The sequence below is a fragment of the Sylvia atricapilla genome, chromosome 1 (genome assembly GCF_009819655.1).
Source record: "Sylvia atricapilla isolate bSylAtr1 chromosome 1, bSylAtr1.pri, whole genome shotgun sequence".
NCBI lineage: Eukaryota > Metazoa > Chordata > Aves > Passeriformes > Sylviidae > Sylvia > Sylvia atricapilla.
The window spans coordinates 83,460,703-83,475,093 of NC_089140.1; the positions used below are offsets into that span (position 1 = coordinate 83,460,703).

Consider the following 14,391-nt stretch of genomic DNA (forward strand, 5'->3'; position numbering starts at 1 on the left):
TGTGGGCTTTGGGGTGGAGAGCCCACGGCTGCTCCTGCATCCTCAAACACCCACTTGTCATCGTCCTGCCATGATTTCTGCAGACCAGCTTACGGGTGCCTGAGTCACAGCTGGCACCTACCACCATACGGGAGCCAGGTCTGCTGCTGCCATCATTACCTGCCACAGTTTGCAACCACTTGTTCCCATCTGTGCCTAAGAGTCCAACCTACAGAGCAGACTATGGGCATTTGTTACTCCAAGCAACTTCCAAAAGGAATAAAAAATAACCATGCCCCCAACAAGGGACGCTGCTACCTATGAAGCTGCCAGCCAGCCCAAGGTCAATCACATTCTTTCAGCAAGGACTGGCTGTAAATGCAGGCAGGATACTTTGCAGAGACGCAGGGCTTACAGAAAGAATCAGAAAGTTCCTGTAATCAAAGTCTGTGCCATTTTACACTCTTCTTAGTATCGAAGTCTGACTTCGTTCATGAATCTTAAATCATACTTTAAACATAGAAAATCATGTTGATACTTAAATAAACATAACTCTGCTGCTAAGAAAGCCTACTTTCACATTTTCACATTCACCCAAAACCACAGAAATTTATTAGCCAAGTATTTTTAGTGACATTTTTTTTCTTTTTTTTTTTTTTTTTTTTTTTTTTTTTTTTTTTTTTTTTTTTGATACACCACAGTGTATGCTCTTTCTGACATAACTAAGTTAAGGTATACTTGCTGATACAGACCATGAGGGCATTCCATTGTAATTTGTTTGTCTCAAGAAGAGATACGTTCCCATGCTGGAAAAATCTTAAAATCTGCAGTCCTTGACTCCCCAGTCATCTGGCAGAACCAGTCTTTATTTTATATACAGATTATAAAAAACATTTCTAAGGAAGGTTATGTTTAAGCTATAACTTAAACTGGGTATTTTCCTCTCAGCTGTACAATATGTTATGTCTTCACGTGACAATCACATTTTTCTAGTACTTAAGCTCCTGAAAATTGTTTTAATGTGCAGAAAAGGATACCAAAACCTCACACTGATTCTATATTTGTTCAGACTGCTTAATCTAAATTTGCTTATAATACTGTTGGCCAACTTCTAAAATTCATTTAATTTTTAAGCACAAGAACAAGCTTTGTTTCACATTTATAATTCTTCCTCTAATTAAGACCAACTAACAAGTGAAAAGGAGGAGCACAAAGTAGTTGAATCAAGGAATCCTAAAGCACTAGAAGCCTTTGCCTGGAGAACTCCAGTATCAGAAACATGCCCCATATCACTATTGCAAACAAGCCCTACCTCACCCTCGTTCTATTTTTCAACCCTAGAATTGTTATAGAGCTAGACATTGCTTAGTTGTTTTTTATATTTGCTAATTTCTATTTTTTTCAAAGACAAGAAATGTGAATTTCTGCATTAATTTTTAAGATGATAAAAGCTCTACTGTAAAGATTAAGCTCACAAAAAAGTGAATTAACTTATACTTTTCTTCACCTGAGGCACTGGAAAGAAGAGACAGAAACCAAAGATAAGGACACTTTTTAGGACAAACAATGGAAGGAAACTAAGAGCTGTACTGCCTGTTCTCCACCCTCTCACTACTTTGACAGAGACCAAAAATATAACTTTGAAGGTCAGGGGAAAACCATAATCCAGAACTCAGATACACATCTCTCTGAGAATTGTTGCAGACAAGAGGGGTGCACTGTATCAGCTATTAAAAATTACCTGCATCACAAGAGAGATCAAAGGTGCATGGCTGGTCAGAGACAAAGCAAAAATCAGTCCAGTGTGCTTTGAACAGGGATAGGAGTAAATCAGGACTTTATCTGGTTAAATGGATTACCTCTGATTCCAAAATCCTTAAGTGGTCAGGTGAAGTAAGGCTGTCAAAAAGTTTCTTGCAAAGATGAAGTCTAACTAATATCAATTCAGGGAGCAGTCTCTGACATTACATCTGCCCCTATTTCACCACACTACTGCTACCACACTCTTGGAAATCAGCTTCATAGAAAATGGGGTCCATTTTCCCCCATCACCTTCAGAAAGGACTGAGACACACAGTTAACACCATTCTCTTGAGAAATCTGCCTGCTTTTACCAAAGCAGAGAGATTTATAAAATAAAATAGCCTCCCCTCAGCAGTCACAGTGATTTCAAACATTCCATGTGCTGCAGATTAATGGCAATCACTTTCTGACAGATGATACTCTTAAAAGTCTGAATAAGCAGAATAGATTTATTTCAGACTTGAAAACAGAGTCATGAAACCAGATTAAAGCCCTAGAGCTTTCCATGTAATCAGATACTGAAAGTCAGCTCTCTCTCCATTAAAGCTGACCTTGCATAGTGACATTGTACTTTTATCTCAAAAATTATAGATACTTCTTAAAATATTATTTTCAAAATACATAACAGTATGGCTGTAGTGAGTGTGGATTGTTTCCATCTCTAAATATAACCTTTCCCTTTATATATCAAATTGCCTTTGAACCTTAGAATTTGATTTTGGTTAAGGTGTCAGAATTCAAAGTTAATATTCTGATGTTGCAGAGACACTCTTTTTACTGAACAACTGTCATTGTTACAGCATGATTAAAAGCCAGGCTACATAATAAATCAACTTTCTTAGATGGAAAGCTCATTAGTACTGAGACTATTTTAAGTGCCCACAGCCATGTTTTGACATTTGGCTATAACACCTTCACTGAAAGGTTCAAAAGCTTCTTACATAAAGCTAAATACACTTAAAACATACCCCCTAACAGGAAATATGCAAAATCCAAGAACATGAAAGAGGAGGGTGCAGTAGCACAGGCAAGAATTCAACACAGGCATGTTAAAGATGTCATCCAGAATTTATCAAAAGAGCCTGTGTTGATACTATTAATTTCCATCCTTTTGCTCTAACACGTTGACAGTAGAAATTTAGTCAGATTCCACAAGAAAAGACAAAGGCAATATAGTTGTGCCAGAGAACATAAGAGCTCATCCCATGATTTTACAGTTAACTTTCATCGATTAAATTCGAAGAGGATATTTCAGATCACTAAGCTCAGTTTTAGACCACCAATTCAAATGGAAGAAATAAGCTGCCCAGGAGGCGGAGGAAGACCTGAGAATTGAGACACTCCAATACCTGTTGGACAGTATAAATAACTATATAAAACAATTTTAAAAATAGCGAAATCTATCACATTTGACTGCTTTAGCAATGGAATGGTGCAATTTGCTAAGCAAATATACTTACAGAGGAGGGAGTGCACCACCCATAGGATAACAGACTTTTTTTTCCTCATGACGGGCATGAGATAAACACAAGAAATGAGCTCAGCTCTGATACCTGGGAGAAACACCTCATCATGAGGTGGATACTGAACCACTGGTTTCCCTGGGATATCTGAATTTGCCCAGGCACACCATTTCAAACAGATGTGTCAGACCCATGAGCTCAAGCCCGAGAAACAGAACACCTGGAAAAACATCATCCCCATGAAGGGCTTGCAGGCTGCTTCCCTCCAAGAGCCCTCAAGGTGCTCTCCCTCCCAAGGAGTCACCAGCCAGGCTGCCTGCTCAGGGAGGGGCCAGGTGACCCAACACCACTGGAGTGGTGGCAATGGCACAGAAAGTGTCTCTGCTGCTGCAGGCATCGCCTCATGGAGGTGGCACACAGTGCAGGGAGCTGCCAAATGTAAGCAAATCCATGATGTGAACATCGGGCCTCCTGCCAAGGGAGCAGACACTCCCAAGACAGCAGTGTGTTTAGGTACCCACCCCTGGCACCCAGCCCCTCACTGAGAGCCCCCAAATTGTGCTGCTCCCCTGTGCTGTCCCTGTACTGTAGCTGCAGCTCAGGGAGGAAGTTTTCCACCAGCTTCCCCTGAATGCACACCCCCCAACAAAGAGAGGGGGCATCCCATGCTGCCTCTTGCATTAGCCAGCCAAAAGATGCAAAAAGAACAGGTAGATTTGCTCCTCTTCAGTGGCAGCAGGAAATGCATATAATTTAAATATTAAAGACAAAGGTGAATTAAAAAGGACATTTGATTTTACAATTGATTTTGCAGTGTCTCTTCCTATTTGGTTTGTGGTGAGTTTCTTGAAGAGTCACCATTGTACACTTATGCTAGTACTAAGGTAACTTGTTTTCAAGGCGGTAACACGTAAGGGGTGAGGGAAGTTAATGTCCTCTTTTTCTGAGGGGACATGTAAAGAAGCAAGAGAAGCTCAACATGCAGATGTCCAACTTACACCTTCCCTTCCCAAAGCCTTAAACAAGAATTTAACAATAACAAGAAAGGAGCTTCTAATTGCCTTGAACTCACTTTGTGAATTTACTCCCCTCTGTGCCATGGTAACTGCAGATAGAAATCTTGAAAGAGAAGGTGGAGAACACCTGTATCTGCAGTATAAAAAAATTCCCAAACCACTATTTCAGATGTCATGCACCCATACAGCTTCAGTCCCTGAGGGATGGGTATGGTGCATCACGGTCTATCTTGAGCAAGGAACCCAACTTCCCAGTCCAGCTCCACTTGCTCTTCCAAGGCAACTGCTCCGCCCAGCAACCATCTTCCCCTCCAACACAGAGAGAAGGTCATTGCAAACCTGGTAATATTTTTACTACTCTTCCACAGGCCACAGAAAAAAAGCTTAAAATTAGTTTTAATATTGTAGTACATCATGGTTTAAGCTTACTTAAAATTCTTAATTTTTTTCTACATCTCACCTTTTAAAACTTCCAATGAACAAAGGCCCGAAGGCAAACCCTATACAAACAAGACAGTGGGCTCCTTCCTTGCACTGAATCCACTAAATCCTACCTTGTCAGAGAAATTCAACAGATTGATACACTGAATCCTGAGATAATAAACAGGCTTAAAATACCATGCTTGTCAACGATGAGATATTACAATGGTTTTTTAATTCATATCCTGTGGCTTCAGAAGAACACAAATAATTTTAAATATGTCCAAAACTGATGACTTGCAAGCTGATACTAAAAGGTTGATACATTAAAAATAAAATAAAAAATAAAATTTAAAAAATACAACAAAAATGAAACAAAATCCATCAGTTACCAACAAAATATTTCCTTTGAATATGCTACAGTTTAAATAATTTTTGGTCTGTTTCTTCTCATTTCACTGTTTTCACTCAGTCTTCATTATATTATGTACAGAGTCTTCCAGCTAAACTCGATTAGTTCAGTTCATCTGTCTCCTGTAGCTCGCTGCAGATCCCTGAAACAATCTGTACTAAACACCAATCTATTGTCTTCTCTTTTCATAATTTTTTTTTTCAGAGTTCTGTCAGCCCAAGGGTTTAGAAACTAATCTAATGAGGGAAGTTAAACTTCTACACAGCTATTATGGGTGCCCTCCTAGTAGCCATGCTAACAAGATTCATCACCAAATATAAATGCAAGCATTCTCCAAAAGAAGACAAAGGTACTGTAATGAGCTAGGCAGGAAGCAGGGCCTCCGCTCTCCGCGTAAGATTAGTCAGTGTAAATCATTTTGGCACTAATGGTGGCTTTTTTTCTAAGGCTGGACAATGACAACAACATTTATACAAAGCACGAGAATTCATGAATGTCTGGCAGTATTGTCTCCGAAATACAAACAATGTTTGTTCTTCATTCTACACTTTCAATTCAGTACCAGCTGGATTCTGCGGAAAACATGGGTTAGTTCTGATATACCAGATAACCAGCTCATCCCCATCAGAGCCCACAACTGAGGCATTTCAGAAGCAGCACTGAGTGTTACTAAACACACTCCTCCTTAGCTACAGAATGAATAACAACATCGCCTCAACCTCCCCTGTCTACCCTGAGGCAAATACAGAAGAAAATATATTAAAAGCAAGTAATAACAACAGTGGTGGAGAAAAAGAGTGCTACACAGTATTACTTCTCTGGGCTAAATCTCAGGCATTGTAATACTTCACCTACACCCATGCTCATTCAAAAGTCTGCCTGTATTTACAGGGGCTTGTATTTTTTGGACACAGGACTGTTTCATTGTGCCAGAAGGGAAGTTTCCACCATGCTGACATTTACTGTCTCTATAAAAATTAATGTATTAGTGACTAGCCAGCAAGGTACAGGACAGCATCCACCTCAAGGGTCGGCTGCAGTAGGATCCAAGTTTTGGCAGATGCCCTGGATCCTTCTGGTTTCACTGGGAGCCAAGTGGTCTGTACACACAGGCAGGAAATCTAATGCCCATCCAATCCACAACCAAAGCATTTTTATCATCTCACTATAGGCAAGACTTCCTACCATCATCAACGAAGAAAGACCAAAGGCTGTTGAGAAAGGACAGCTGTTGGCTAAACCAACCTTATCACCATTTCCTTTCTGCTGCTGGAACCAGCTGGCTGTGGAGCCAGAGGTACCATAAGGTTCAACTCAGCTCTGTCTGCAAACTGCAGTGATAAAAAGCATGAAGTCCAACAAGAACTGAGAACACCTTGGGAAAGGAAGACTTCTGGTGAATGCACTAATAAAAGAAAGATAAATCTTTCATCACAGACCCATGGCAAAACACATTTGTACAGAAACTGACAATCATCCCACAAGTACATACATACCGAAAGTGCCAGCACTGCATGTCTAATACTTCCACTAAAAGGCAAGGTGACAGAATATACCTTATTTATGCTCGGCTTTAAAATGCTGAATAAGAAGTGGCTACACATTCTCAAATACTACATGTCAAGTATCAATAAAAAGCATTGCTCATAAACTTCACATCTGGGACTGGAGTTGGCAGTATTTGCTGCCTGCTAGAAAAACAGAAAAAATGAGCTCCAAAATATGCATCAACAAAGAAAATCTCAGAAGTACAGAGCAGGAAGATAAACAGCAATGGCATGGTGGGCAGGTTAAAGCTTCTCAAGTCCAAGAGTCAACAAATTCTGTTTGGCTTAGAGTTTTCTGCAGCATAGTGCATTTTGCCATCATAATTCATAGAGCAAAGCTCTTCCACAGTAGCACAGGGAAATCTGTAAGATGCCTTTGTCTTGCTACTGAGACACATTCAAGGTTAAATTTGGAGGCTTTGCACAGAAGCATCACAGAACAGCCAACAGAACAGAGGCTGCACTGCCAGAGTACTTGGGAGAGAGAGGAGAACCAGCAGCACCCTTTGGGAAGGGACAAGGACAAATGCAGGAGCCTATCACCTCTATGGAAGGCCTCTAAACGGCATCCCTGTGTGAATGGAACAGTTGGAAGTAAAATCACTACTGTGTGTCCCCAGCTCTGCCTCTCAATACTGGACAGTGTACAAGTACTATCTATAGGCTACACACTGCAGAAAACTTGTCACTGCAAAATTTTAAACATTTGTGACTGCTGAATCTTTTGCAAAGTGAGAAGGAAAATATTTCAAAAAGAACAATACCTGTCATTGCCTAATAAGCATGCTCTCACTTCCTCTTGGTGTTTTTGAAGATGGTAAATAATTGGTTTGCTTGTATCTTCACCTCCTACCTTTTCCTCTTCAGAAAAGCCACATAGTTTAGACGCATTTTTCTTCTTCAAGCCTAAAGGCTTCACCACAAACTTCAGGAAGGACTGTTCCAGAAGTACTTAGACTTGCTGGTTATTAAATGCCAAATCCTGGCTGGCTGTTCTTAACTTTCTCTAACTTTTAACAGGTACCTGAAGCATATCTGCTCCTTTACATTAGTGGATACTAGTACTGTTCAGCAAGACAGCTTGCTCTTTCCTATTACATTTGTTTTGTGAAGTATCCTATGGGAAGTATAGGAAAGACATCACAGTTTACACTCTTTGCATTTAGTACCTTTACAAAACTTGCCCAATTAGTAGAATCATTGAAAAGTGATAAACTAAATAATGGCTTAGATACAAAAATACCGTTCAAATAAGCAAGTTTATTAGCATACCTACACAAAAGCAGTTATTAAACTATTTCTAGGAAAAAAAAATATTCTGTCTGCACTCAATTTTGCACATTAGTTTCACATGAAACCTTCCTATATTCTAAAGACTCCTCACTTTACAGAACTATCTTCTGCTCCCCAATCTCTACAAGATATTCTTTTGAAAGAAGAAGCTATGGAGTTATAAAGCATCTGCTTGTGTAAAAACAGTGATTCAGCAGGAAACACGTACTTGAAATACCCTTCACAAGAAAGGGCTTATTCACTCGGGGACAGTTGGCAGGGCTATCTCAGTCTCCACTTGAATGCTCTTTTTCCAGTTTGTGTTAAAGGGATTCAGATGCCTGGGAAGAAGCTAATCACCATTTTTATAGGCTGTGGAAGGCAGTCTTGGTTCAGAATTGCAGGTGCTTGTACCAAAAGCTCTTCCAGTGAAAAGCAAAGGAGCACAAGTTAATGTTCAACAGAAACCAGCCAATCTGCTGCGCTCACTGAGCAGTGTGGTCAGGTGTGAACTGCAAGTGCACACATAAAACAACGTAATAACTATCGCTGCTCAAAGTTCAGCTGCAGCCTCTAACACACTAAAGAGAAACAGGCAGAGAGGACCTAACACAGGAATTATTTTAGCCAATTCTAATCCTTTCACAATTTCTGCTCATGCCAATCACAGAAAGCTTTAGGTCTACTAACAGGCATGGGCTTAAGTCAGCAAGTAATGTTGCATATAACTGGAAGCAAAAATCCCCATAGTCTGTTGCAAACATCTTTATCATCAACATAATCAAGGCGTACCACCAAAATTTAATTTGCAGTGCTTCTGCAAGTTGCTTCTGGATACAGGTTTTACTCTTTTAAGCTTTAAACCAGCATCAGCGCCAGCAACACTTTAACAGAAAGTAATGGATAATGAAATTTAGCGTAAGAGCAAGAAAAACCAAAGAAAATAGTGGTCACAGCATGTAAAATTCCATTTCAGGTCAATAATCTAATCTTCCTATTTATTATGTGACTAACATGACTGCATGGGAGTTGTTCAGACTATGTCACAAATCCCTAAGCTGAAGCTCTTCATGTTATATTTTTCTATATTCTATTCATTAATCTGGAATTCTAGAATATATGCCAGCTCTAAAAGTACCTGTACGTTCAAGTTCCTGGAAAAGAATATTTATTTCATGTGCTATGAAAAGAACATAGATGCTCCCACTTGGACAAAGCAAACACTCAAGACATGATGCAACATCACGCTTACAGTCACTTCCATTTCCAAGAGGGTACCAAAGCAGCAGGTACCTTGCAGAACTCCTACAGCCCAGCTCAGCATTAAAGGCCACCTCTGAGCATTTGGGTTTCAGTTCTCAATCCAGACCACTAACAGAACAGTGTCAAGATTGATACTGTATTATGTACCTACTGCAGCAACAGAATTAGAAGGATTTTAGAAATAGTGGATTTGATTGCTGTCAGTCAGCTGATATAGAAGAAAAAAATCCCAAACAAATTATGAATGCATAAGCAATCTTTACTACAAAAAGTACTGTGGAAAAACATTAAGTGGGTCTTGCTTGAGAAAGAGGCATTAAACTGCCACTACTCCCTATCCAAACCATTTTCTTTAAAAACAGCTGTTTCCTAAATTAATTTGGACATTTGTCTCAAAGTGGCTGAGAAAGAGTCACATGTCAGGTGACACTGTATGGATCCTTTTGCTGTACAACAATACTGATAGAGGAAAAGAAGGATCCGAAAAGGAAGCGGGGAAAATGTCAGGCTGCAAAGCTGGCATTCTGCCATCTAAGCACAGTATTACCTATTTCTTCTATAAATGTTTAAACTTCAAAAGCAGCAGACACATGCACTGTAACACATGAACCTGGACCACACAGAATGTGTTCCCTCCTCCAGAATCCCCTGATTAAAGGGGGATATTTACAAACAGCTTCAGAAGTCACATATATAGATCTGTGGCATGATTTGCGCATCCTGACACAGATGAAAATAATATAACAAACATTATTAATTCCAAAACACATGAAAAATAGAACTAATAATACGTGTTCTATGCATGCAAACATGCCACTACACACTGTCTGTGCTACTGTAAGTTTTAGACTGGATTACATTGCAACCTGTTGCCTTCTCTTTTCAAAGCAAAGAAAGCAAAGCTTTAAAAACACCAAAACACTTGGAGCATGGAAAGGGGAGCAAGTTAAAATACAATCCTCATTACACTCTGTGACTTGTTTGTGCAACTTTAATTGTCTCGATAATCTACAAGTCACAAAATTTGAGTTTTGATGCCCTTGACAAATTTAAAAAAGCTGAATTTTTAAAGGACAAGTTAAGCATGTCATGTTTGGCAAAAAAATTAGGTAATATGCTTCTAACCTTTTTTGTTTCAATAGTCTTGTTCTGTCTGCATTACTATTAGTTGCTGCACTGATGAAACAACATTTGAAGATGACCTTCAAGGACTTGGTTTCAAATTAAACCATCAGGAAGCCTGAGGGTAAGAGGGTTCATTGCTTAAAAGAGCACTATTTTCAATTATTTTAAACCTTAAACTTTAAACAATAAAAGCTGAGCTGAATAATCTCTGTAATAATAGTAACTGTTGTCTTTTAGGTCTCTGAACAGACAGAAATCAGTGAAGACAGAGTTTTAAGGTCTTTTTTTTTTTTTTTTTTTACAGAATTACAGAAGCTAAATTATTATACCTACACCACAACATCTAGTTCAAGGCTATCTTTTAAAAAATGAGCTGATTTCTGTCAAGGAAAGCAAGTAAATGTGCTTTTTTCTTTTCTTCTCCTACTGCAGACATTGAGCCAGAGCCTGTCTTATGGCAGTCAAAGATTTCTTTTAAATGCAACCTTAACATAACAAATGTTGAATTTAATGTCAGTACTTCCCTCCTCCCTACTCATAAAAATAGGAGAATATCCCTATCACCCAGGCTAGGAATCCTATCTTGGGAGACAAGGTTTGAGATGCATACAGGTGCTTCATCACCATCATTAACAGTTCAAAGGACAGTTGTGACAAGACCTAATTTCCTCAGCTCTCCTTCTCCAACCATTCAGAACATTTTCTTTTTCCTTTAGTGAGAAGGAGAAACGGCAACATGGAAGCAAAACCATGCCTGAGAAGCCTGATTTTCCATGCACTATTCCTTACCTTGGTGGTTCAGGGAGATGCGGTTAGATGGTTCTTGGAAACCTGGTTCCACCAGATCCCGCCGACCATGAGCTGAAGTCTGATCTACATTGTCCTAAAAACAGAAGAGCAGAATATCTGATCAAAACCAGGCATTCTGTACTCACTGCAAGCTACATTACATAGAGTCAAACCACCAATACAAAACAAAAAATCCCTGCCATGCCTCTGGAAGGAGAAACCAATGTCAGAGAAGGTGGGGGAACAGATCACAGGGGGACACTAGGCTGTCACATTAATACGTGTGGCATGGATCCAGAATCAATGACTGTGCTGTTGGCTCATCTGTACACCAGTTCCCATTTCAAACGGAGAAACAGTGATGTAAATGCACTTCCTAGTTTAACAAAAGCTTCTTCTTGAATCAAATTATGCAGAGGCTTGGGGCTTTGTTTTTTTTAATTCCAAGTCCGTAGCTTACGGCTTTGTAACTAATTAACTGGACTGAAAGAGATTCAGTAGTGAACTACTAAACCTCAAGAGAAATCAGAAGTTCAGTTTAGATAAACATCCATGGCTCTGGATGCCAACCTGTTGTTTTTTTCATACTGGAATTCTCACAAGATCAAGTTTCATGAAGTTTTAACACAAACTGAATTTGGCTGAGTCTAAAATACCACGGTTTCTCACAGATCTTGCCAAAGAAGACAACTAGGAGAAAGCAGGAAAATTGAAATATCAACAAGAAAATAAGAAAAGCAAGATAAGTCACATTTTAGAAGTATGAGAAAGAGATTTAGAGCAGGTGAGTGGTTTTACAAAACTGGCATACCTTAGCCTGTACTAAGTTAATGCGCAAAGTTGACTGCACTGATACATCACGGAGTATAAACTGCCGCAGTGATATACGTGACTATACACATGATCCCAAAGTGCCCAAAGTGTGGGCTAAATACACAGTGGCATGACCTGCTTTTATGTCAAAACATAGGAACCACCTTCATGGCAAATGACATTGTAATTAAGGCAGAGCAGAAACAAGCACACAGCGAGTGGCAATTCAACTACGTGCAACTGTGAGCCCTCGGTCCAGCGCTGACAAAATATAAGCTAATGCTCAAAATCATAATGGATGTAGTGTTTTGGGACTAGAACTGTATATAGTTATACAGTATATGAAATAAATTATCTCTTCATCAGAGAGACTGTCTCAGCAAATGCTTCAGCTTTGATTCAAGTACTAAAGCATTGCTCTCAAGTGTCATCACCATCAGGGATCAGTTCAGGAGCCCACAGACATTTATAAGACAGAGACTGACAACAGTGGTATGACTAAAGAAGGTTTTTATGAGCAAACACTGTATGATAAGATACAAATGGCATCCATCTATCTATGCCAGATACAACTGGGACCACTTAAACTTCTGCCTCCATCCCAGCTATCTTCCCTTATAGCTCTTTACATTCTTCACACTGATTTTCGCAACACTGGCTGTTGTTTCATGCACCACATCTCACCTATCTCATGAGTTTTTGTTATTGCTTCTCAGGAATCAAAAAAAAAACCCAAACCACATCAGACCTTCTGTCAGCACAACTGTCCTTGTTCTTACTTTCTTGAAACACAGCAGTATTTGTTAGCTCTTTCACTGGAGCTAACTGAACACTTGCTAGGAACAAGCAACTCACGAGCTCCTGTTTTCATCAAATCCCTTGCAACCACAGGCTATCACATTCTAACCTTATTAGTACTTTTGGAGCACTAGTCATTCTCACTGGATTTATCTCATTTTCTTTGGGACACCACACAGTCATCACTGATCCGATCCACATCATCTCCATTTTAAACTTGAGGGAGGAAATTTGGAACTTGCAGAGTAAGAAGGGAACTGCAGAAAGGATATACGAAATTATGAATCGGTTCCCCAGATAGTTCAGTTGTAATTTTCCAAGGTGCCAAGGGCAGCAGCAGGGAGGAGATGCTTATGTAGGAAAAGTTTCAGTCAAAGCTTAAAACTGAAGCTGACTGCTCTCAGTACAAAGGCTAAGAGGTTAGCATCACAGGCACAGATAACTCGGGAGAACATCCCTCCCCAGCTCAGAGCTGTTCTCTGTGCATTTCCCTCCCTGAAATTCAACACGACCAATTTTTGTGGGGTAGTTAAAACCTCACAGATGCAGTTTAGCAGCATTAGTTCCACTTCCCAGGAAGAAGTCACAATGTCTAACGCATGGATGCAGTGACATATTGCCTCTTGGCTAAGAAGAGCAACAGGGCATCCCAAGAGAAACAAAAGCCAGAATAAGAAAACCAGCTATAAGCTATTTGTGACATACCTAAATATGTTTTCAGTTGCCCAAACATATAAAAGTCCCTTCTGGAAGGCAAGATTCATGAAGTACTATGTAGTAACAAAGGTGAAATGGGGCCAAAATGCATGATTTTACAATTGGGTTTCCCACAGCAGTAACACACAAATGCTTAACTGAGAGAGCTTATTTCAAGGTTTCAGCTGGCTCCAGGCCCATAACTCCTCAATTAAATCTGACTTCCTTTTTTTTTTAACTAGCAACTGCCAAAAATTTACAGGAATAGGATATGCCCTCTCTGGAATCACCTTACATCTTGTACCAGAAGATGCTGAGAAGCACAGGGCTTAGTCAGAAAGTTAAGCCAAAGCCATGGTAAGGTAGATCGAAGTATTCAGAAGCAGAGGTTACAGTGACTAATGACTGCTGGTGCTGCCCTCATAAAGCTGATGCCCCTGCCTGTTCCGCTCGGTGCAAATGCCTGCCCACAAGATCCAGAGAGTTCTCCAGCAGCGTGAGCAAAACAAGGAGGCAAAGGTTTCCTCCGGACACTGCGGGCCAGCAAAACCCAGGTGCTAAGGCAAAGCGACAGGCCGTGCATAAACAAAGCCACACCTGTTACAGCAATGCAGGCAGTGGAGGGGAAAAGGTAAGGGCGGTGAGGTTTAAAGAGCCAGGGGTAGTTTCACATGACCCTCCAGAATCTGTTTGTGTCCGTTGTGCACAGACAAACACGGGCGCCGGGCCAGCTGCAGTGGAGATCACACGCTGGAACAAGGGTAAAAGAAGAAAGGGGAGGGGGGCAGGAAATAAAGTTATATAATTACTCTGTGCCTGCAGCCTTGTTGTCAGGCCCCAGCTCAGGGGGCAAGGTGGGCACCTGCTTTGGTCTGTCGTCACCATCCCCCTTGCTGCAGCTGAAAGCGGCCTCCAAGCAAGTCATTTGTTTGCTTCATGGTTTAATCCCCAGCTCTCCCTCCGCTTCCAATAAATGCTCTCAATATGAAATTAAA

The 14,391-nt window shown here is 40.2% G+C and overlaps 1 protein-coding gene across 3 annotated transcripts in view; it reads right to left on the minus strand.

Moving 5' to 3' along the window:
* The window catches only part of GRB10 (growth factor receptor bound protein 10), a 143,298-nt gene that overhangs the window by 72,152 nt on the left and 56,755 nt on the right, over window positions 1-14,391 (minus strand). For all 3 annotated transcript variants that reach the window (XM_066326891.1, XM_066326875.1, XM_066326883.1), the window contains exon 3: window positions 11,090-11,183. In XM_066326891.1, the coding sequence (XP_066182988.1) occupies window positions 11,090-11,183 (94 nt within the window). The remainder of the gene's footprint in view (window positions 1-11,089; window positions 11,184-14,391) is intronic.